The sequence below is a fragment of the Microcaecilia unicolor genome, chromosome 2 (genome assembly GCF_901765095.1).
Source record: "Microcaecilia unicolor chromosome 2, aMicUni1.1, whole genome shotgun sequence".
NCBI classification, from domain to species: domain Eukaryota; kingdom Metazoa; phylum Chordata; class Amphibia; order Gymnophiona; family Siphonopidae; genus Microcaecilia; species Microcaecilia unicolor.
In genome coordinates, this window is record NC_044032.1 from 428,038,211 (window position 1) to 428,060,057 (window position 21,847).

The window sequence follows — 21,847 nt, forward strand, 5'->3', positions numbered from 1 at the left end:
GAGCCGTCCGAGAATCCAGCAGAGCTCCTATGAATTCGAGTTTCTGCACTGGGAGAAGATGGGACTTTGGATAATTTATCACAAACCCCAGTAGCTCCAGGAGGCGAATAGTCATCTGCATGGACTGCAGGGCTCCTGCCTCGGATGTGTTCTTCACCAGCCAATCGTCGAGATATGGGAACACGTGCACCCCCAGCCTGCGAAGTGCCGCTGCTACTACAGCCAAGCACTTTGTGAACACCCTGGGCGCAGAGGCGAGCCCAAAGGGTAGCACACAGTACTGGAAGTGGCGTGTGCCCAGCTGAAATCGCAGATACTGTCTGTGAGCTGGCAGTATCGGGATGTGAGTGTAGGCATCCTTCAAGTCCAGAGAGCATAGCCAATCGTTTTGCTGAATCATGGGGAGGAGGGTGCCCAGGGAAAGCATCCTGAACTTTTCTTTTACGAGATATTTGTTCAGGGCCCTTAGGTCTAGGATGGGACGCATCCCCCCTTTTCCACAAGGAAGTACCTGGAATAGAATCCCAGCCCTTCCTGCCCGGATGGCACGGGCTCGACCGCATTGGCGCTGAGAAGGGCGGAGAGTTCCTCTGCAAGTACCTGCTTGTGCTGGAAGCTGTAAGACTGAGCTCCCGGTGGACAATTTGGAGGTTTTGAGGCCAAATTGAGGGTGTATCCTTGCCGGACTATTTGCAGAACCCACTGATCGGAGGTTATGAGAGGCCACCTTTGGTGAAAAGCTATCAACCTCCCCCCGACCGGCAGGTCGCCCGGCACTGACACTGGGATGTCGGCTATGCCCTGCTGGAGCCAGTCAAAAGCTCGCCCCTTGCTTTTGCTGGGGAGCCGCGGGGCCTTGCTGAGGCGCACGCTGCTGACGAGAGCGAGTGCGCTGGGGCTTAGCCTGGGCCGCAGGCTGTCGGGAAGGAGGATTGTACCTACGCTTACCAGAAGCATAGGGACCAGTCTTCCTTCCCCCGAAAAATCTTCTACCTGTAGAGGTAGATGCTGAAGGCTGCCGGCGGGAGAACTTGTCGAATGCGGTGTCCCGCTGGTGGAGAGACTCTACCACCTGCTCGACTTTTTCCCCAAAAATGTTGTCCGCACGGCAAGGCGAGTCCGCAATCCGCTGCTGAAGTCTATTCTCCAGGTCGGCGGCACGCAGCCATGAGAGCCTGCGCATCACCACACCTTGAGCAGCGGCCCTGGACGCAACATCAAAAGTGTCATAAACTCCTCTGGCCAGGAATTTTCTGCACGCCTTCAGCTGCCTGACCACCTCCTGAAAAGGCTTGGCTTGCTCAGGGGGAAGAGCATCAACCAAGCCCGCCAACTGCCGCACATTGTTCCGCATGTGTATGCTCGTGTAGAGCTGGTAAGACTGGATCTTGGCCACGAGCATAGAAGAATGGTAGGCCTTCCTCCCAAAGGAGTCTAAGGTTCTAGGGTCTTTGCCCGGGGGCGCCGAAGCATGCTCCCTAGAACTCTTAGCCTTCTTTAGGGCCAAATCCACAACTCCAGAGTCATGAGGCAACTGAGTGCGCATCAGCTCTGGGTCCCCATGGATCCGGTACTGGGACTCGATCTTCTTGGGAATGTGGGGATTACTTAATGGCTTGGTCCAGTTCGCAAGCAATGTCTTTTTCAGGACATGGTGCAAGGGAACAGTAGACGCTTCCTTAGGTGGAGAAGGATAGTCCAGGAGCTCAAACATTTCAGCCCTGGGCTCGTCCTCCACAACCACCGGGAAGGGGATGGCCGTAGACATCTCCCGGACAAAGGAAGCGAAAGACAGACTCTCAGGAGGAGAAAGCTGCCTTTCAGGAGAGGGAGTGGGATCAGAAGGAAGACCCTCAGACTCCTCGTCATAGAAATATCTGGGGTCTTCTTCGTCCTCCCACGAGGCCTCACCCTCGGTGTCAGACACAAGTTCACGGACCTGTGTCTGCAACCTCGCCCGGCTCGACTCCGTGGAGCCACGTCCACGATGGGGGCGTCGAGAGGTAGACTCCCTCGCCCGCATCGGCGAAGCTCCCTCAGCCGACGTAGTCGGGGAGCCTTCCTGGGAGGTGGCCGCGGTCGGCACCGCACGCGGTACCGACGTCGGGGACCTCAACCTGGGCGATGGACCAGCCGGCGCCACGCTCGACGGTACCGGCGGCGCAAGCACCGCCGGTACCGGAGGGGTAGGGCGCAACAGCTCTCCCAGAATCTCTGGGAGAACGGCCCGGAGGCTCTCGTTCAGAGTGGCTGCAGAAAAAGGCTGAGAGGTCGATGCAGGCGTCGACGTCAGAACCTGTTCCGGGCGAGGAGGCTGTTCCGGGCTGTCCAGAGTGGAGCGCATCGACACCTCCTGAACAGAGGGTGAGCGGTCCTCTCGGTGCCGATGCCTGCTGGGTGCCGAATCCCTCGGCGACCCAGAGCTCTCGGTGCCGACACGGGGAGGAGACCGGTGTCGATGCTTCTTCGACTTCTTCCGAAGCATGTCACCGGAGCTCCCCGGCACCGACGAGGAGGACGTAGAATCCATCCATCGCTTCCTCGGGGCCGAGACCGAAGAGGGTCGATCCCGGGGGGGCTGTACCGCAGGAGCCCTCAGGGTAGGAGGAGACCCACCCGAAAGCTCACCGCCACCAGCAGGGGAATGGACAGCCCTCACCTGCACTCCTGACGATGCACCCCCGTCCGACGACATCAGCAGACGAAGTCTCGGTACCACCGACGTCGATGCAGTCGCCCGATGCCTCGGCGCCGATGCAGGGGTTCGATGCCTCGATGCAGTCGATGGAGCGGCAGCCAAGGAAGATGGTCCGGACGCTGACGACGTCGATGCACTCGATGCCTCCGGTGCCGATGTCGACGAAGAGCCCGAGAACAAAACGTTCCACTGGGCTAATCTCGCTACCTGAGTCCGCCTTTGTAACAGGGAACACAGACTGCAGTTCTGAGGGCGGTGCTGGGCCCCTAGACACTGAAGACACGCAGAGTGCCTATCAGTGAGCGAGATTACCCGGGCGCACTGGGTGCACTTCTTGAAGCCGCTGGAAGGCTTCGATGTCATGGGCGGAAAAATCACGCCGGCGAAATCAAAGGCCGAAATGGCGAAAATTGAAGCACCAAAATTTAAAGGGAGAAAAATCTCGACCGAGGCCAAACTAGGCCTACCCCGACAACGAAAGAAAACTTACGGGGCAAAAGCTGTGAAAATTACGGGAAGGGCAGAAAACCCGAAAGGGTCTTCCGGAACACTTCCGGAGCGCTTCCCAAACTTTTTTACAGAAAAACAAGGAAAAAACACGTCGAAAAGGACGCGCGAGGTCGACTCTCTGGGGCACGAACGGCGTAACACGACCGTACCGAGCGCGGACGAAAGAAGACTGGCCGGCTCGAGCCGGTTTCGGGCGGGAAGACGGCCGCGCATGCGCGGTGCGCATGGGCGCGCGAGGACTAGCAAAGGCCTTTGCTAGTAAACTTTCCGATGGAGGGGGCTGCCGAGGACGTCAACCCATCAGTGAGAACAAGCAGCCTGCTTGTCCTCGGAGAACAAGCATTATAGAATAGCGTGCAGCCAGATGAATGTGTAAATCCTAATTGTTGTCATTTATTGTCAACAATTGGTTGCTAGTAGCCAATTATTGCTCATTTCTCTGTCTGTGTGAATTGAGAGAGCAGAAAGAATTCTAACTGCCTATTTGTCCTGGTCAGAATAGTGTGTGAGAGCAATGTATCTGTTTTATTTATCTGTTTTAGCTGAAGGGGGAAAGGGAACCGAACATATAAAATACTCACTGAGAGAAAGACAGACAGACTGAATGAGCCACATTTACAGTCTATAAAAATAATCCATTACTCCTGCTCAGCTGCTGGCTCTGAAGGCCACACAGCGTCTGCCGTCAGCATGCCCTATCTCATGGCAGACGCACGCTGGCCTGACTGCCCCGACCTACCTTGGCCCAGGTCTCCAGAATCTTTACTGTCTGCGGCTCTCTGGGTGCGCCTTGAGGGAAATACCCTACTTAGAACTTTACAACAGAATTGGCCCCTGACAAAGGGCATGAAGCTAGCCAGGCCAATTGAATTATTTATGTATGTATGTATATGTGCTGCTGAAGTGAGCACTTTTGGAAAGCCTGGGAGCTGCAAGGGGAGCCTGTGGGGAATCTACCCAAACAGGGTGAACAGGCAAGAGGGGTGGGGGAATGGAGACCCACACCCCTCAGGCAAGGCCCTCCAGGACCGAATCAAAGTCTCACACAGTGGCGCTAAGAAGTGCAACTGGGGGCTACGGAGCCAAGCTCTGAACTCAACCAGGTATGGTCCTGAAACTGTGACCTGGAAGCGGCTGTTAGGTTCAACCACACTGTGCAGCCGTGGCCAGCAGAGCAGGGAGTTAAGCCAGGCCAGGGACAGGAGCACCATCAGCACAACCTACCACCTGTTTCAGGTAGAGAAAAATGCTGGCAATGTCACTAGCAAAATTCAGTTCTCTCTACCTTCTCCTGCTGGTAGAAAGGGATAACACCTATTGGCTCAGAACAATGGAGTGAATAATAAGAAAGGGCCCCTTAATTAGTTAAGACAGAAAACAGAGATTAGGACTAAATGGTCAGTTTTCCAAATGGATCTGTACTGAGACCTATGCTGATTTTTTTTTTTGTGTGTGTGTGTGTGTGTGTGTGTGTGTGTTTTTTAAACATATTCATAAATGATCTGGAAAAAGGAAACATGAGTGAAGCGATCAAATTTAAAGATGAAGCAAATATTATTCAAAGTAATTAGAATATCAGAGAACTATGAATAATCCCAGAAGGATGTGGAACTAGGAGACTATGACCTTAATTTTAAAAGCTCTATCTGTGTTTCAGACTTCTGAAAACCAGCATTATAGACATCCTTATTGCATGCACCATGGGTTGATGGCATGTATTTTGCAGGGGGTGTGCACATGGGCAGAGTTTGGGCAGAATATGGGTGGAGGACATAGGTTCGCACATTAAGTACAGAATCTAGGCATTAGCATTTATACTATAGGGATGGGGTAAGTGATCATGCCTCAGTGTATGCATATTTTCATTTGTCCTAGTATTGTAATGTAGGCGCCTACTTTTCTTTAGAGAACAGGCCACTATAGTGGCTGCCTTGTTACAGAATTAACCTTAGCATGCTTAAATTCCCCTCACTCTGCTAAAAGGAACCCAACAAGGAAAGAAAACAAAGAAGGCCTTTCATTAGAGCACTGGAGAGGGCTGCTTATCAGAACAAGAGCTGAAACAATATCAGAGGCTGCAACAGAGGGTTGTACAAAAGACAATATGCTTTCAATAAATCTATAAACACTCGCAGAAAGGAGTGATTATATTCCATGACAAAAAGCATCTCATAGTTCTTACAGGATAGAAATAATTGCCAATACAGACAGTTTTGGGGGTGAAGAAGCACCACAGTAAACTCTGCCACTCCTCTAACACAGATAGCATAACCAGGCAAGTCAAGGGACCCTCACCTTACTCCTTTGTTAGTGACAGCGGGTCTTCCTTTCTCCCATGGGCCTGAATGTACCAGTCTCAGCTTTCAGAATAGGTATAAAAGTTGCATTTTTTTTTTTACATTTAAAAGATTATCCACACAGATATAGGCTATATTCTTTTCTCCATTAGAGCTCTGGATTTTTCGGTTGAGAGAATCAGAATCCTATTAAATTTCAATCTGTTACTCAGAGACCTTACATAGAAACACGGTCCAGTCAGCATACAGAATTCATCAGTTAACAGTGTTTAGTCCCCAGCAGCCAGCACTACACTGAAGACGAACTCTGTCTTTAGAATCAGAAATTTAAAGAAGAAAACTAGAAGCAAATATTCAAAAGCCCTTATGCAGTCAATATAGGGTTACCATATTTTGCCCCCCAAAAAAGGAAACATTCCCCACCCCCACCACAAACCCCACCCCGCCCCTTTCACACCCCGCCCCGCCCCCTTTCACGCCCTCGCTCTGTCATCCCCCCTCCCCGTCACCCCCCTCCCCTTACTTTACTACTGCCCTGGTGGTCTAGTGAACTCTTCGGGGCAGGAAAGAGCCCCCTCTTTCCTGTCCGGAGCGCTGCCCTGCATGCATCCTTCCTGTTGGTGACCTCAGCGCCGATTCAAAATGGCCACCGAGAGTTGTCTAGAAATCCGGACAAACGGGCAGGTTGGCAAAACCCGCCCGGTTGCCCAGACATGTCCTCAAAAAGAGGACATGTCCGGGTAAATCTGGACATATGGTAACCCTAAGTCAACATTAGCTGGCCTCATAAGGGATTGTTTTTTTAAATTCCAGAATGGCTAGCACATAATATTTGGCCGTTATACAGCCAAAGTATATAAGTTTTAAAACTGGGGTGGGAGATGAGGGTGGACTAAAACGAAGAGCAGCGACATTCAGTCATTATCAGGGCAAATATATAACTGGTGTGTACAGCTACACGTGTCTTAAATGGCATCTTATGCACACAAATGCTCTATGTGCTATTCTATAAGGTAGCATTGTAAGTGCATTGGCGCACAACTACAAGGTGGGGTAGTGACATGGGAGGAGTGGAGCCAGGAGGGAATGGTCCAGGAAGTATAAAAGCCTGTGGCACAGCTAGGTTAAGGAGGCCCAGAGGGAAGCAGCAATGCCCAACTGCACTTGCCTCTACCACCTGTGTGTGAACTGCAACTGCTACAGTCAGGTAGGCAAAGTTCAGCTTGGAACCTTGCAGTTTTGGACTTTTGACCTAAGTAACTGCTAGAGACTACTTTGGTAACTCTACGGAATTGGGCCACAGACAAGTAAAGTGTACTACCGTGCTGAGAGACAATAAAGTATGTGGTGGCCCTGCAGAAGCAGGTCACTGGAGAACCTTGTTACACCTAAGGAACATTTTTGTGTTTGTTTTCTCTCCCCCACCTGTGAATGGAACAGGACCCCTAACTGAAACTTACAATAAATTGTATTTTCTTTTACATGCACCCGTTGTGTGGCTCCAGTTTGTCCTGGCTCCAAGCCTGCCCTCACTCATGTTACCACAGGGGTGTATACATGGGCAGAGAATAGACAGGCCATGAGTGTGTTGCAGTTTATAGAATACTATCAGTTATGCATGTTGCATAGTGCACTTAGGCGCACCAGCTTGCACCAGCCATTGACCTGGAGGGGCATAGACGTTGGCACAAAAGATTTTTAAACATGTTTTTTTTGAGGGTGGGAGGGGGTTAGTGACCACTGGGGGAGTAAGGGGAGGTCATCTAGTCAGTTCGGGCACCTTTTTGTGCCTTGGTCATAAGAAAAACACGACCAGGTAAAGTCGTCCAACTGCTCTTCAGGGATGCCCTTCTTTTTTCCATTATGGGTCGAGGACGCCCATGTGTTAGGCATGCCCAAGTCCCGCCTTCGCTATGCCTCCGACATGCCCCCATGAACTTTGGTCGTCCCCGCAACGGAAAGCAGTTGGGGATGCTCAAAATCGGCTTTCGATTATGCTGATTTGGGCGACCCTGTGAGAAGGACGCCCATCTTCCGATTTATGTCGAAAGATGGGAGTCCTTCTCTTTCGAAAATGAGCCGGCTGGTATAAGTGAGCATGCCTGAAGTTCAGCGCGGTAAAGGGGCTTTACGCTAGTATCCTATAACAGCTTAGTTGCACCCAGAAGCCATTATAGAATTGGTGCTCGGCGCCTACGTCGAACATCCAAGTTCTAGAATTGCCCCCCTACTTGCATAAGTTATGCATTCAAATCTGAACATAGTAACAGCAGGAATAATTTGATATGAATAACACATCTGTATAAAATTATGTTGGCATTTTCAGCATTCAGGGCTGAAAACACGGGGGAGGGAAAATTCAGTAAATGGTGCCCAAAGTTACGCGCCAGGATGATCCGTGCTAAACCAGTATTCTGAAAAGGGCACTTTGCACGAAACAACCTTTACAGAATATTAGCTTAGCCCACATCTTGCACTTAACTCTGGATGCATGCATTTACACCTGCAAAAATGGCAGCTGAGTATGTAAATGACATTATTCTATAACACTGCGCTTAAAATCCTGGGAACACTCCTGACCCACTCATGCCCCTCCCATGGCCACACTTGTTTGGAGTTGTACACCATAAAATTTAGATTCACATGTTACAGAATAGGGCGCAGGGCAGATCTGCGCATAACTCCTAATGACTGACAATTAACACCAATTATTGTTAGTGCCTGAATAACTAATTAGTTTACATGTAGATCTGCGATGCGTGCCCGACTTTGGGCAACTTATACAGAATCCGGTGGACAGCCTGGCTGAAGATTTGCACAAAATTAAAACAGCTAAATTATTTCTTCAGTTTTAGACAGCTGCTGACTGAATATTATTCCCATATTGTTTTTGGAAGGTGCCACATTTCTGTATGTAGACAGGGCAAGGCAATCCAGAAGGTAATTTTATAAGGGACCAAGTATGTAGAACACTGTTTTACGCACTCAGGTTGGTTCTTATAAAATTGACCATGGGCAAATATATGCACAAAGTAGACGCTCAGATACATACCAGCCAATATTCAAAATGATTTAACTGGCTGGAAACAGCCACAAACCGATTAAATCGCTTGTTCTTGGCTATCCAGTCATTTTCAGCGGCACTTAACCGGTTATCTCCGCTGAAAATGACCGGATACCACTGAATTCAACAGCGACTATCTTGTTCCAGGGGCGGAGTCAGGTTAAGTGCTGATATTCAGCTCCTCACCGCATAATTAAACCGCTTAAATCAGGTCACTTAACTAGCAGACCTATCTTTAAGCGGTTTGGTTTATGCAGTGAGGGACTGAATATTTACGTAACCAAATATGTGCTAGCTGGCTAAAAAAAATCCCCAAATATTCAATTCTTAAGCCAGGACAAGGCCCAACATTGAATATCCAGGAATAAAACTGGTGGCAGTTAGCTAAACACTAAGCTGCTGCCTGAATATTGGCTGGATAACATCTACTTTTAAGAAAAACAGATGCGTGTTTCTGTGAATGGAAAATAGGTCGAACCTGGGAGGAGGGGGGAGTTACCCTTCATGCATGTACTTTATAAAATACTAGTGGAACCATGCCCGTTTCCTCAAAAATGAAACAGGCTCTAGGAAGGATATCATGTAAGCTTTTTTTTCTCTCTCTCCCCTGTCCTCACTTCCATGTCCAGCAATTCTCCTCTCCCCTGCCCTCCCATCAGTGTCCCGCGATTCTCTCCTCTACTGTCCTCCCATCCCATCCATGTCCATCAATTCTCCTCTGCCCTGCCCTCCTCTTCCTCCCTCCCTCCCTCCCCTCAATGTCCCGCGATTCTCTCCTCCCCTCGATTTGTACCTGAACGTTCTCTGGCTGGCTGGCGCTGGCTTCTGTTCCGTTCGTAACATCCCTCCTGAAGTCGGCTTGCCTCCAGCGTTCCCTTCCTTCTCACTGTTCCGCCCTCTGACGTCATTACGTCTTGACACGAGGGTGGGACAGTGAGGGGAAATGGAACACTGGAGGGCTGGCTGACGTCAGGAAATGTTACGAACCCAGGCAACCAGACATGGAACGTTGGAGGTGCAAATTATTATATAGGATATGCTTACTCTTTCTGGCACATACACACACACATGCATAAATAATTACACCTGCCTTGGAACAGGTGTATTGAATTCCAAACAATTCCTCCAAAGTAAGAGCTATGAATGGATCGCATCCCACTGTGGGAAATTATAGTGTATATAGTGTATATATACATACATTTTATTTTATAATGAATGTATTATACTTTCAACTGAAAAGTCTCAGTTGAAGAACCTGGACCATGATCTGTACATGGTTCATAGATCCACATTAATGAACTTTTTCTGGTCATGCAATATTTTCATAGTAATGCTCAACAATCCTAATAGACTTTCCAGAATAAATAACAAGCACTATTAGTACAGTTTCAAAATTTAACCTGTAGATCTCATGTGTGATCCTTCAACTGCAGTCCGCATAAAAATAATCTTTAAACTGTATCGGCAGCCTTATGCAGTAATTAGGCCCCTTTCACAAAGCAGTGGTAAGCCCAACACAGGCTTACCGCTCGCTAAAACGAAGAAACACTCAAGATCATCGGGAATAAAAGTTGGTGCGCAGGCGCCAGCCTGCTCCTTTTGAAATTAAACACCCAAAAAAAACTGGGGGTGAACCAGCACTGAAGGGGTCTCTACTGAGGCTAGGCAAGAAGAGACCCGGAGTCATCCAGGTACAGGAGAACACAAAAACCTGTGTCTCTGCAGAAAGACCGCCATTATGACCTCAAAAAGGGTCCTCGGGTCCAACGGAACCAACTGGCAGGGTCCAGAACAGGAATGAACTGCCAAGACAGCCCATAGCGGGAAAGAGAAGTATGCCTCCCTGAGATCGAGAGCAGAGAGAAACTTTCTCTCCCAAACGGAGGCGATCAGAGACCTAAGGGCCGCCATCCGAAAACGGGTACCTGTGGATCCCTTGAGATCCAGAATGGGTTGCACTGTTCCCGTCTTCCCGGGAACCCCAAAAAGGATGGAGTACCGACCCAAACAGCACTCGGCAGGAAGGACAGGAACAATGGCCCAAAAGGATAGCAGCACCTCCACTGCTCTTCTGCTGAGCAGACAGAGGCCCCCTCTGACAAGGAGACTGCACGAATAGAGGGGCTACCCAAGGGGAGAACGCCAGCCAGACGCCAGCACCCCAAAAATCCAGCACCTAAGCTGAGAAGGTAGTCCACACATCCCGAAATGCCTGAAAGCGGCTCCATGTCGGCCCAGATGGGCCAGCCAGCCAGGCCACCCAAGGATGGCCGGGAGACAGCAGCCACTCACCTCGAGTGCCCTGCTGTTTTGTTTCCTGGTTCCCCATCCCCTGGAAGGGAGAATGCCAGGCTCAAAACCGAGCCCTCTGGCCAAAATACTGAGGACCAGGCCTACCCTTAGTGCTGACATGAAACCGAGCACTTGCCGAGCCCACAGGGCAGTCCAATAACGAAAAACGTCCCCTGGCAAACGCTGGAGCCCGACTCACCGAGCTCCTGAACCAAATCGCTGAGGGTGTACCCAAAGAGAAAGGTACCCTACACCGAAGCCCGAAGAATGTCATACACAGCGTCCACCAGACAGGCAAAACGTGCCTCCAACCAGGCAGCACGGGAAAGACTGCTGCTGCCACTGCAAACAGGCCCATGCCGCAGCCCTCGACCCAAGACAGCCCGCAGCGAGAAAGACAAAGGGCTACCAATAGAAGCCTGCAGCTCCTAATGCAAACACCTCCAAGACGGGCTACAAGGTCTGATTCGGCTTCCCATCTAGCAGATTCCGCGAGGCAATGCCGCCAGCAACCAGGAAGGGAAAATTCAAGGTGACTGCACACATTGAGTCCAATGTAGGGAACGGAGCTTCTCCTTCTCCCTGCACTAGAGAAAAGAAGTGGGCCATGGTTCTCCCAACCTGTAGGCCTGAGTCAAGTGCACTGTACATTGTGGTAAACAGGTCCCGAATGACCATTACATGGGGAACACCTTGGACAAGTCCCTGAGGCCCTATGCGCGACTCTCCTCCAGAGAACCCCAAGGGTTTCACTATGGGAAGCACTACTAGTGCCACTGAAAACAGGGAGCCAAACTCCCCCCCCACTGAAACAGACCGAGCACCCGAGGGTCATCCCCCTCCCCCAAGGGCTCTGACAGAGGATACCCCATAGAGCAGCCCAACTGCAGCAAAACAAAACGAAGACTCCACGTGTTATCCACTGCAAACTCCTGGGAGCCGGCGGGGAAAACCCCATCCCCTGTCCCCCAGGAGATGCTAGGGCTGCTGGAGAAGGGACTACTTGCACCAACCCAAAGTCTGGCAGAGTAAGAGAACAAGCCCAGAAGGGCAGGCTCTGACTCAGGGCCCCCCCCCCAAAGAGTTCCCCACTGCTACAGCTCTCTGCACAGGCCCTCGCGCCGGCAGAGAACAAAATGGCTGACATTCTCACCTCTCTCTGAGGCGAAGCGCCACGATGCTGCACTGGGGACCAGAGCTGCAAGAAACGCATTGCTGTGACGGAGGGCGCTCTGTGTGCATGAGCCCCGAATCAACCCCTCCACTCGGGAACCGGACTGCACACCATGCAGCAGCCCAAGCAGGAATCCCGCCCGCTGCGAGATGGGCAGCTCCTTGCACTCCCAGCGGGGGCTGCCATGAACATGCGCAACCATAAAGCTCTTTTTTTTTTGTGAGCACAGACACAAATCGCTCCCAAGGACGTCCTGAGGCCCAAAGCACAGCAGAGAACACACTACCCCGGGTCCATGCTCCCAGGGGCACAGCACCACCGGCCCGCCAAACTCACTGCACTGCCTGTACTGTTCCTTATCTTCTGAAGCAGACTTGTTGCAGAGCAGGCTCCCATAAGAACGCAGAACACTCTGGGAGGAAAGCACGACAAGGACTCAGCACCACCAGGTATGTCTGTCCACTAGGCTCAACCGGGAACCAGTTGACCAACTGGACCAGGAGCAAGGCCTCAGAACCAGAGACAGAGGAAGTCTGTCCATCCACCTGCTGGAGATAGAAGATACTGAGGAGCTGAGCTACTAGCAGGGAGCTATGTAGTGGTGCTCAGCTCTGTATTTTCTATCTCCACCTGCTGGTCGATGGACATAACTACCCACTTGTCCTGGAATAGTGGGAATGAACGTAATGGAAGTTCTATTTCTTGGTATTAAGTGTCAATAGCAGAAAAAACTGCAAATCATACAGAATACAGCTGCAAGACTAATATATAGATTGAACAGAAAGACTAATGTTTGAACTCATCTAAACAAACTGCACTGGCTTCCCATAGCAGAAAGACTCAGGTTCAAAGCTGCTCGTTTAGTTTTTCAAATCTTACAGGGTTTCACCTCTGAACTGCTAAGACCACTTGTATCTGGTCCAGTCTAACAGACTGAAACAACAACTAATGTTAGCATCACCATTTCAAAAAACAATTCAAAATCAGAAGATTTTCAGCTCTCTATTCCCCGTACTTGGAGTCAAAATATGGAACTCTCTAGCTATTCCCATCAGAACAGAAAACAGCTACCTCAACTTCAGGAAGAGGCTAAAACCTTCCTCTTCAAAAGACTGCTTCATAATAATTAATCATGACTTCTACTTCCTAGTATCATCCAATATCCTTCCTTTAATGTTTGTAGTCTCATGCATTACACCAATGGTTTCTAATGTTTCTCATACCTCACACTATCTGCTTTTGAATCACCTAAAATGTAAACCACACTGAACCCTGGAAAGGGGATATTAGCGGTATACAAGAATGGAATTGAACTGAATCCAAAGTACATTGATGCATCTTACTAGAGAGAGGGATAGCAAAGGGATAAGCTCACCGGTATTGAATGTGCTCCTTCACAAGGATATCCAAGGCAGGCTTTAAGGCCTTTCGCTTCTGTAAGGTTAAGCCTGGCACATTCTGATAGACCTGAATAGAAGCGCCATTGAAAGAAAGCTGTGTAGCCTGCTGGGTCAATTGATGCACTCATTCCTTGTCTGTAAATTTGAAAAAAAAAAAAAAAACATGCTATAATGTCCCCCGGGCAATTTATTGGCAGAACTCCAAAGGCCCTGTGTACCCATTCCAGCTCAATCTGTGAAGCTCCCACTTCCACTCCACTCAACAGCACCCATGTGGTCTGGACAATCGCAGCCAGATCTTCCCGATTCTCTGCCTCAGGAACACCTCTAATCCACAGATTCTTTCAACATCCTCGATTTTCAAGATCATCCAGTACAGTGATCAACTCATCCTGCCTTTGGGTAAGAGTTTGAAATTGTGAGCACGTCTCTGACAATGTTTCTGCCTGCTCATCAACTTGTGCTTCTAGGTCTTCCATTTGGCTCCCAACTCATGCAAATCTGCATGCAAAGTATCTATGCATTCCACAGTATCAACACGCATAGGTTTTAATTCCCGCATCAAAGCAGCAATGTATTTTTTGAAGCCACAAGGTTCTGAGCTAGCCGCTCACTGTTCAACTAGATAGCCGCTGAGAATAAAGAGTCAGTATCTAAGGCACAGTCACCAGTTGGCAACACATGGCGTGCAAAGGACTTACCCACGAGCCGGGGTGTCTTCCTAGACCCCCTTTATATCAGTTGATTTTAGTCTTTGAGACATCGGGACTGATGCTAAAAAGAATCAAAAAAGGCACATGTCGAGTGTGAAGGTTACCAATGTCCAAGGATCATCGAGAGCTAGGAGCTCAGACCTCTATCCAGGACTACGACATCACTTCCTCCCAACAAAATAAATTCTTCTAAAGATTTTATCTACTATTCACCGTGTCTGCTTTTACAGTTTCTTTCCTGAAGGACTTCTCCCTACATATATTTATGTGTATGTGATAGTGACTTCTGTACATAAAACTAGGTTTTACAGATTGAAAGCCCTTTTAAAAGGTTTTTGGGTTTTTTTTTTTAGTTCAAACACTTTATAAAAGTTTTCAGAAGGGAAGCTCAAACATTAACAAACTATACAAGAACAAAGGTTGGAAGTATATACAAAACACTGTTTGCAGGATATTATACAGTATTTAGGAACCACTCAACAGGCAGTCAAACACATCTTACTTTATCATAGGCTTTGGATTTTTCAACAGCATAATGTTCATATTTACAATACTGAAAAACAAAATTCCACCAATAGGTGACATTTAAACAAATCGCCTGCTTCCAGTTCCTAAAAGTTATTCTTTGACTGATTCTATGAGTTAGTCTATTTACCAGTCATCCAACATCAACTTACTTGTGTTTTGCTTTATTAATTTCTCCTCTTGAGCGCAAATTTTATAATCCTGTCTGCCCATTTTCACTGCCAGTTATGTGTCTAACTTAATTAGGTACTAACTGGCATTAACAATCAATAATTGGCTATAACTGGAGTTCACTGAGGCTAATTCACACTAATATGTAGTTAAGTGTGTAACTGCACTCAGTTGGTATTCTATAACTTTAGTGCTAGGAGAGTGTGGATGTGGGAGGGATATAGGTACTTAGTACTTTTGCGTTAAAGTTATAGAATATTATCAGTTATCGCCTAACTGACAGCAGTTAGGCATGAACATTTACATCAGTCATTGAGCTAACGTAAGTGCTCACACCTAAAGTTAGACATGTAACTGAGGATTTACACTAGTCCTATATAATAATTCTCACCACCAATGTTCTAATGTGTCGGCCCGGGTCCGTGGCGCCTTCGGAGTTGCTGAGTTAGGCTCCATAGCCAGGCTGACATCACTCACAGCTGATTCCCAGGCAGCTGAGCTAGGCTCCGTAGCCAGGCTGACGTCACTCACAGCTGATTCCCAGGCAGGGGGAGGAGTAGTGAAACACGCAGAGCAAGTGGCAGGGAGCGGTGCATCAAACAACGACCCTCCTCTCCCCTGCCCCTCCTCCAGCCATCCATGTCCAGCAACACTACTCTCCCCCTGCCCCCCCTCCAGCCACCCATGTCCAACGACCCTGCTCTCTCACCTGCCCCTCCTTCATCCACCCAGGTTGTGTAACTAATTCTTTGGGGCAGACAGGAAAGATCCCCGGTCCTGCCTGCCCGATGCTGGCGCTGACACTCCTCCGTTGCCGGATCGCTGTTCAAAATGGCCGCTGATACTTACAAGGCAGCCTCCAAGACTTCAGCAGAAGTCTCGCGAGTCTACCATTGGAAGTCTTGGTGGCCATTTTGAACAGCGATCCGGCAGCGGGGGAGCGTCAGCGCCAGCAGCGGGCAGGCAGGACCGGGGATCTTTCCTGCCTGCCCCGAAGAATTGTTTACACAACCTGGGTGGATGAAGGAGGGGCAGGTGAGAGAGCAGGGTCGTTGGACATAGGTGGCTGGAGGGGGGGCAGGGGGAGAGTAGTGTCACTGGACATGGTTGGCTGCAGGGGGAGCAGGGGGGAGAGAAGGGTTGCAGGAAATGGGTGGCTGGAGGGGGGGCAGGGGAGAGGTGGTGGAGGTGGAAGGGGGGCCTCAGACCATAAAGGGAGGGGGGGCACTCACTCACTCTCTGTCTCTCACATACACTCTCTATGACACACTCTCATCACACTCTCCATCTCTCACACACACTCTCTCTCTCAAACAAACACTCCGAGGAAAACCTTGCTAGTGCCCGTTTCATTTCTGACAGAAACGGGCCTTTTTTACTAGTATTCTATAATGGCAGTTACACACAGTTAATTGTCATTATAGAATCTGCACTTAGCACACACATTTTAGGTGCCTAACTTTAGGTGTCCTTTTGAGAATTACCAAAATGCAGCAAAAAGCACCAAGAGCCTTCAGAAACGGGACACAGTTCTTTTTATCGTAAAATCGATATTCCAATATGGGTCCATATTTTACAATAAAAAGAACTGTGTCCCGTTTCTGAAGGCTCTTGGTGCTTTTTGCTGCGTTTTGGACTTTGTTCTGTACTTTGGACCCTCTCTATATTGTTATACTTTTGAGAATTACCCCCACAGAGCACAGTGAAAATGAGAGCGAGCAGCCTCTCAAGGCAGGACAACTGTTCCAAAGTGGAAGTCATTGGATATTTGTGAGCAGTACAGCCTTCCCACCCCCTTCAGAATGTCACCGCCAAGCACTAGCCAGCCCACAACCCAAGGACACTGCAGATCTTCTATTGTGAAGCATACAACCCAACGTGGATGGCTCCTAGGCTGCTACATTGCTGGTACCACATAAGCTTTGCCTAAAATGCTATTACAAAGTGTGGTGGAGATGATGGAATCCAGCTTTAATTTGGGTGCAAAGAATGATAATACCGATACCAAGAGTAAAATGGAAGAAAGGCAAAGGCATACCATTGAATTTTTCAGCTTCTGGGTCCTTTACATTGATAGCAATCACTTTCCAATCAGTCTCTCCCTCATCAATAAGAGCCAAAACGCCCAGCGGTTTCACCTGAATCACTTCACCACGAGAGTAAACCTAGGAGCACATGAGCACAGATTATAATCTCAAAGTCAAGTCAAACTGTGTAGAGTTATGGGGCTGGACTTTGACTGCTATGCAGAGGACCTGGGTTTGATTCCCAGGTCAGGCCTTCCATGTCCCAGGTCTGCTGTGTAAGGGGATGCTGCAAAGGCAGGTTTCACAGCACTTGGTGATCTGTTCGGAAACTTCGAGCAATATATATAATATGATACAAAAATCAGAAAATAAATGATAAAAATACACAATAAAAACAATAGAAAAAGCAACAGACAAAGATATCTGGAACAGCAAGATCTTTGCATGTTTTCAGAAAACTAAATAATCCTGACAACTTCTAGAAGAATATTTTACAGAGAACCGGCAACAACTGAAAATATGTTATGTCTGGATCTTTGCTGGTTCACTTCACAGAGCCCTGGGACAAATAAAACGTCCCTATGTGACAACCGTAATGCTTTTGTTGTAAACTATTCTTTCAGAGAGATAAAGGATGACATTATTTAAAACCTTAAATAATACCTACTTTTTGAGTCTAACCACGGCTGGTGAAAGGATATTAGGCACACTAGGCAAACCTTTATCCTTGTGCTCCCTCCTAATTCATCTTTCCCTTGCCCTCCCCCAAACAATCATGGTCATCCCATCACCCTTCCCAGAATAATTTGGGTAAATGGGCTATTTGACAAACTACTCATCCTCCCCGTATGTGCAAGCACACACCAGTTATTAGATGAGTTTCTATGACTACAGAGGTTCTTTGCTGCCCCCCCCCCCTACAAAACCACTGCTCTAAACAACTTCCTACTCTTGGCCGTCCCTGAATTCAACCTAATGTTCAACTTACAGCTAGTTTGCCTCTCAGAGCAAAGGTATTACAGAATTGTAAGCTTTCAAGCATCCCATTTTGGGTAAACCAATGAAAGTGGATTGCAGTCATTAAGTCTTATTAAAACCAGGTCCTGAACCACAGCCTCAAATGATCGTAAGTAAGAACAGATCTTATCTGCCTGATGGTTTGCAAATGTCTAAAGGCAGAACTCATTATCACGGTTACCTGGTCCTTTGAGGACAGGCCTGAATCCAACAGGACCCCCAAATTTCATCTACCATATTTTATCTGGAGCTTCTGCCCACCTACCTTCACAAATACAATGGAATCAAACTCATTTGAAGCCATCCAAAGGGCCTCAGTCTTTTTATTATCTAGTCCTAACTATCATTCTCACACCATCAAGAATAGTATCAAGGATCCAGTTAATACCACAGTGTGCCTCTATGCTACTAGTCACTGGGAACACAATGTAATCAACATCTACAAACAAATTATAATGGACCACATTCTCTGTAAATGTCTCTCCAGTTGAAACAGAGAAATATTTTAAAAGGGCTGCAGATAATACAATGGCCTGAGGAAATTCAAAGGACAAATTCCAAAGAATGGAGCAGCACTTTCCCAAAAAGGCACATTCTGACCTGTCAGTAAGATAGGAAGAGAACCACTGCAAAACCATTCCATGTAAACCTACTATCTTCAATCAGTCAATGGTATCAAATAAAGGCCGAGAAATCTAACAACGTTGAGGAAATTAGAAAGTAATGGGATAGGACGTAATGTTCTATTGTGGATTAAAAACTGGTTAAAAGACAGAAAACAAAGAGTAGGGTTAAATGGTCAGTATTCTCAATTCTCCCAGGGGTCTGTGCTAGGACCGCTGCTTTTTAAAAGGACCCCTTAGTCGTTATTGAAACAGGTCTAGCCAAAAACATCCCACTGTTCCATTATCGTACAAAAGCGTCCAAATTGTAAGCCGGCCCTAGCCCCTCTCAAAACATGCCTCCAATATGCCCCCTGAAAATTTAGATGAACTGTATAAAAAAAACTCTTAAAAATGAGTTTTGAAAATAGTGATTTGGATGTTTTGTGAAAAAAAAAAAAACGTCCATCTGCTGCTTTGTGCCATTTTTTGAATGTTGTTTCGAAAATGAGTCCCACAATGAGGGGCATAATCGAAGGGGACGCACAAGTTTTGCTGAGGACGTCCTCGCAAAATGCCCATGTGGAGGGGCGGGGAAACCCGTATTATCGAAACAAGATGGACGTCCATCTTTCGTGTCGATAATACGGTCAGGGACGCCCAAATCTTGACATTTATGTCATCCTTAGAGATGGTCGTCTCTAGACTTGGTCGTTTCTGATTTTCAGCGATAATGGAAACTAAGGACTCCCATCTCAGAAACGACCAAATGAAAGCCCTTTGGTCATGGGAGGAGCCAGCATTCGTAGTGCACTGGTCCCCCTGACATGCCAGGTCACCAACCGGGCACCCTAGGGGGCACTGCAGTGGACTTCAGAAATTGCTCCCAGGAACATAGCTCCCTTTCATGGTGTGTGAGCCCCCCAAAACCCACTACCCACCACTGTACACCACTACCATAGCCCTTACGGGTGAAGGGGGGCACTTAGATGTGGGTACAGTGGGTTTCTGGTGGGTTTTGGAGAGCTCACATTTACCACCACAAGTGTAACAGGTAGGTGGGGGGGGGGGGGGGTATGGGCCTGGGTCCGCCTGCCTGAAGTGCACTGCATCCACTAAAACTGCTCCAGGGACCTGCATACTGCTGTGATGGACCTGAGTATGACATTTGAGGCTGGTATACAGGCTGGCACAAAAGATTTTTAAAGATTTTTTTTGAGGGTGGGAGGGGGTTAGTGACCACTGGGGGAGTAAGGGGAGGTCATCCCCGATTCTCTCCGTTGGTCATCTGGTCAGTTTGTGCACCTTTTTGTGCCTTGGTCGTAAGAAAAACACAACCAAGTAAAGTCATCCAAGTGCTCGTCAGGGACGCCCTTTTTTCCATTATGGGTCGAGGACGCCCATGTCTTAGGCACGCCCAAGTCCCGCCTTCGCTACGCCCCCGTGAACTTTGTTCGTCCGCGCAATGGAAAGCAGTTTTGGGCAACCCTGTGAGAAGGATGCCCATCTTCCGATTTGTGTCGAAAGATGGGCGTCCTTCTCTTTCGAAAACAAGCCTGAATGTGACACAAATCAGGACAAGCAGCTTCTGTATAAAACTAACAGAAAGACAGTAGACTTCATTCAGCAAACAAAAACCATTACTGATACAGAGCAGCAAAAATGAGAGAATGGAAAAAAAACCATGAAAGATTTGTAATAGCTAAGTGGTGGCATTGGGTGGAACAGTGCATGCACAGTTGGCATAGTCGATATGGAGATGATTATATCTGCCACTAGGATTTTGCATGCTTAAAAGGATAATTAATCATGAATTTCCCTGTCAGGGCAGTGCACTTTCTGTTTTAGCAGAGTTGTACTGGGTGCTGGTGAATTGGTGTGCTCAATTTAAATTGACCCTGGTCTTTGAAGCACTGCATGGGTCAGGACCTGCAGGTCTGGATAAGCTTCTTTCATACTGCCGGCTAGGGAAGGTGCTGAGGTCTTATAAAGTCCTCCAGGCATGGCTGTTTACCCAGAAATCTGGGCAGGGTCTATAATGAATCAGGAAGGTTTGGGACACAGGGACAAGTGACATAGAGTAGTCTGATGTCAGGTATTAATGGGGAGGAGGGGCCTGAGGTTTCTGGCTTCTGTTCTTTATTATAACTTGTCTTGGGGTCATTTTGTTTTTGGTTCCATATGGATTTTTTGTGACATACTTCGATATAGCAACATGGAGGATAATCAAATAATAATAAATAAATAAGGTTTGATAAACTGCTAGGGACAGAAGTGTCTGAGGAGAATGGCTTTTGCACTGCTGAGATAGCTGAAGAAATTTGTGAATCATTTTTTTTCCCACTGTTTATGATCTGCCTTTAGTGAAAAGCAGAGATAAAGTCAAACTGTGCCTATTTTGCACTGAAAGAATCTGTTGCAATTAAAAAACAATTTGCAGGCACTGGATAGAAGCACATTAGGGCAGTGGAGGAGAATGGATTGGGGGGAGGGGTGAGAGAGAGAGAGTAAAGGAAGAACCTGGAGTCCAATCTCTCAATCTGGGAAGGGGGCTGAGAACAGTGAGCCAAGCCAAGAGAACAGCAGGCAGTAGGAGGAGAGAGCTGAGCCTGCTGCATCCCTGGTGCCATCTCTTTTGCACACAGAAGTCCATTTAATCTCTTACGGTAGTAATTACTCCTGTAACAGCAGCTCCTGGAGTGGAGCTACAGTACCTCTGTGTGTTGCATTAGTTCTTGTAGGACTATGATCTCACTCTCTTGTTTGCAAGTGTTAATGAATTTGGCAACAAATATAGTGGAAATGCACATGAACTGCTAAATTAAAGGCATTTGTGGAACCAGTTCTTGAATCTTGGTAAGTGCGGAGCTCAGCTGGGGTTAATTCCCTTACTATGGCCGGGAGGAAAAAGGGGAATGGGACGATGAGGAAGGTGGAGGATATGGTAAAGTCTCCCAAAGTCTCAGAGCTGTGGATATTCTGCGGATTGCGTTTACATATTCACGTTCCATATCTAATTTTCTCTGCTAAACTATTTTGTTTATACTGTACCAACAAAAGTTGCAAAAGCTGTTCCAGTTCATGTGCCTTTCTGAGAGTGTAGATGGACATACAGGCACATACAGAGTGTGCCTTGCCAGCAACAATTCAGCAGAACTGTTTTGAGGCAGCATGTCATTAATGGAGCTCCCGATAATGGGAGCTCAATTAATATGTTATACCCACAAATGGGTTGAAAATTAAAAAAAAAACCTGTAATTGTTTTCATGTATAAACATGCTTTCCGTTTCTTTCCTCTTGGTTGCATTGTGGCCTCACTGATTAGTGCACCAGTTAGACTTGCTCTCTGTCTTGTGT

The 21,847-nt window shown here is 47.9% G+C and overlaps 1 protein-coding gene across 1 annotated transcript in view; it reads right to left on the minus strand.

Annotated features, from left to right (window-relative positions):
• The window catches only part of PPA2 (inorganic pyrophosphatase 2), an 88,151-nt gene that overhangs the window by 18,920 nt on the left and 47,384 nt on the right, over positions 1-21,847 (minus strand). Inside the window, exon 7 of the mRNA XM_030190764.1 lies at positions 16,883-17,009. Coding sequence (XP_030046624.1) covers positions 16,883-17,009 — 127 coding nt within the window. The remainder of the gene's footprint in view (positions 1-16,882; positions 17,010-21,847) is intronic.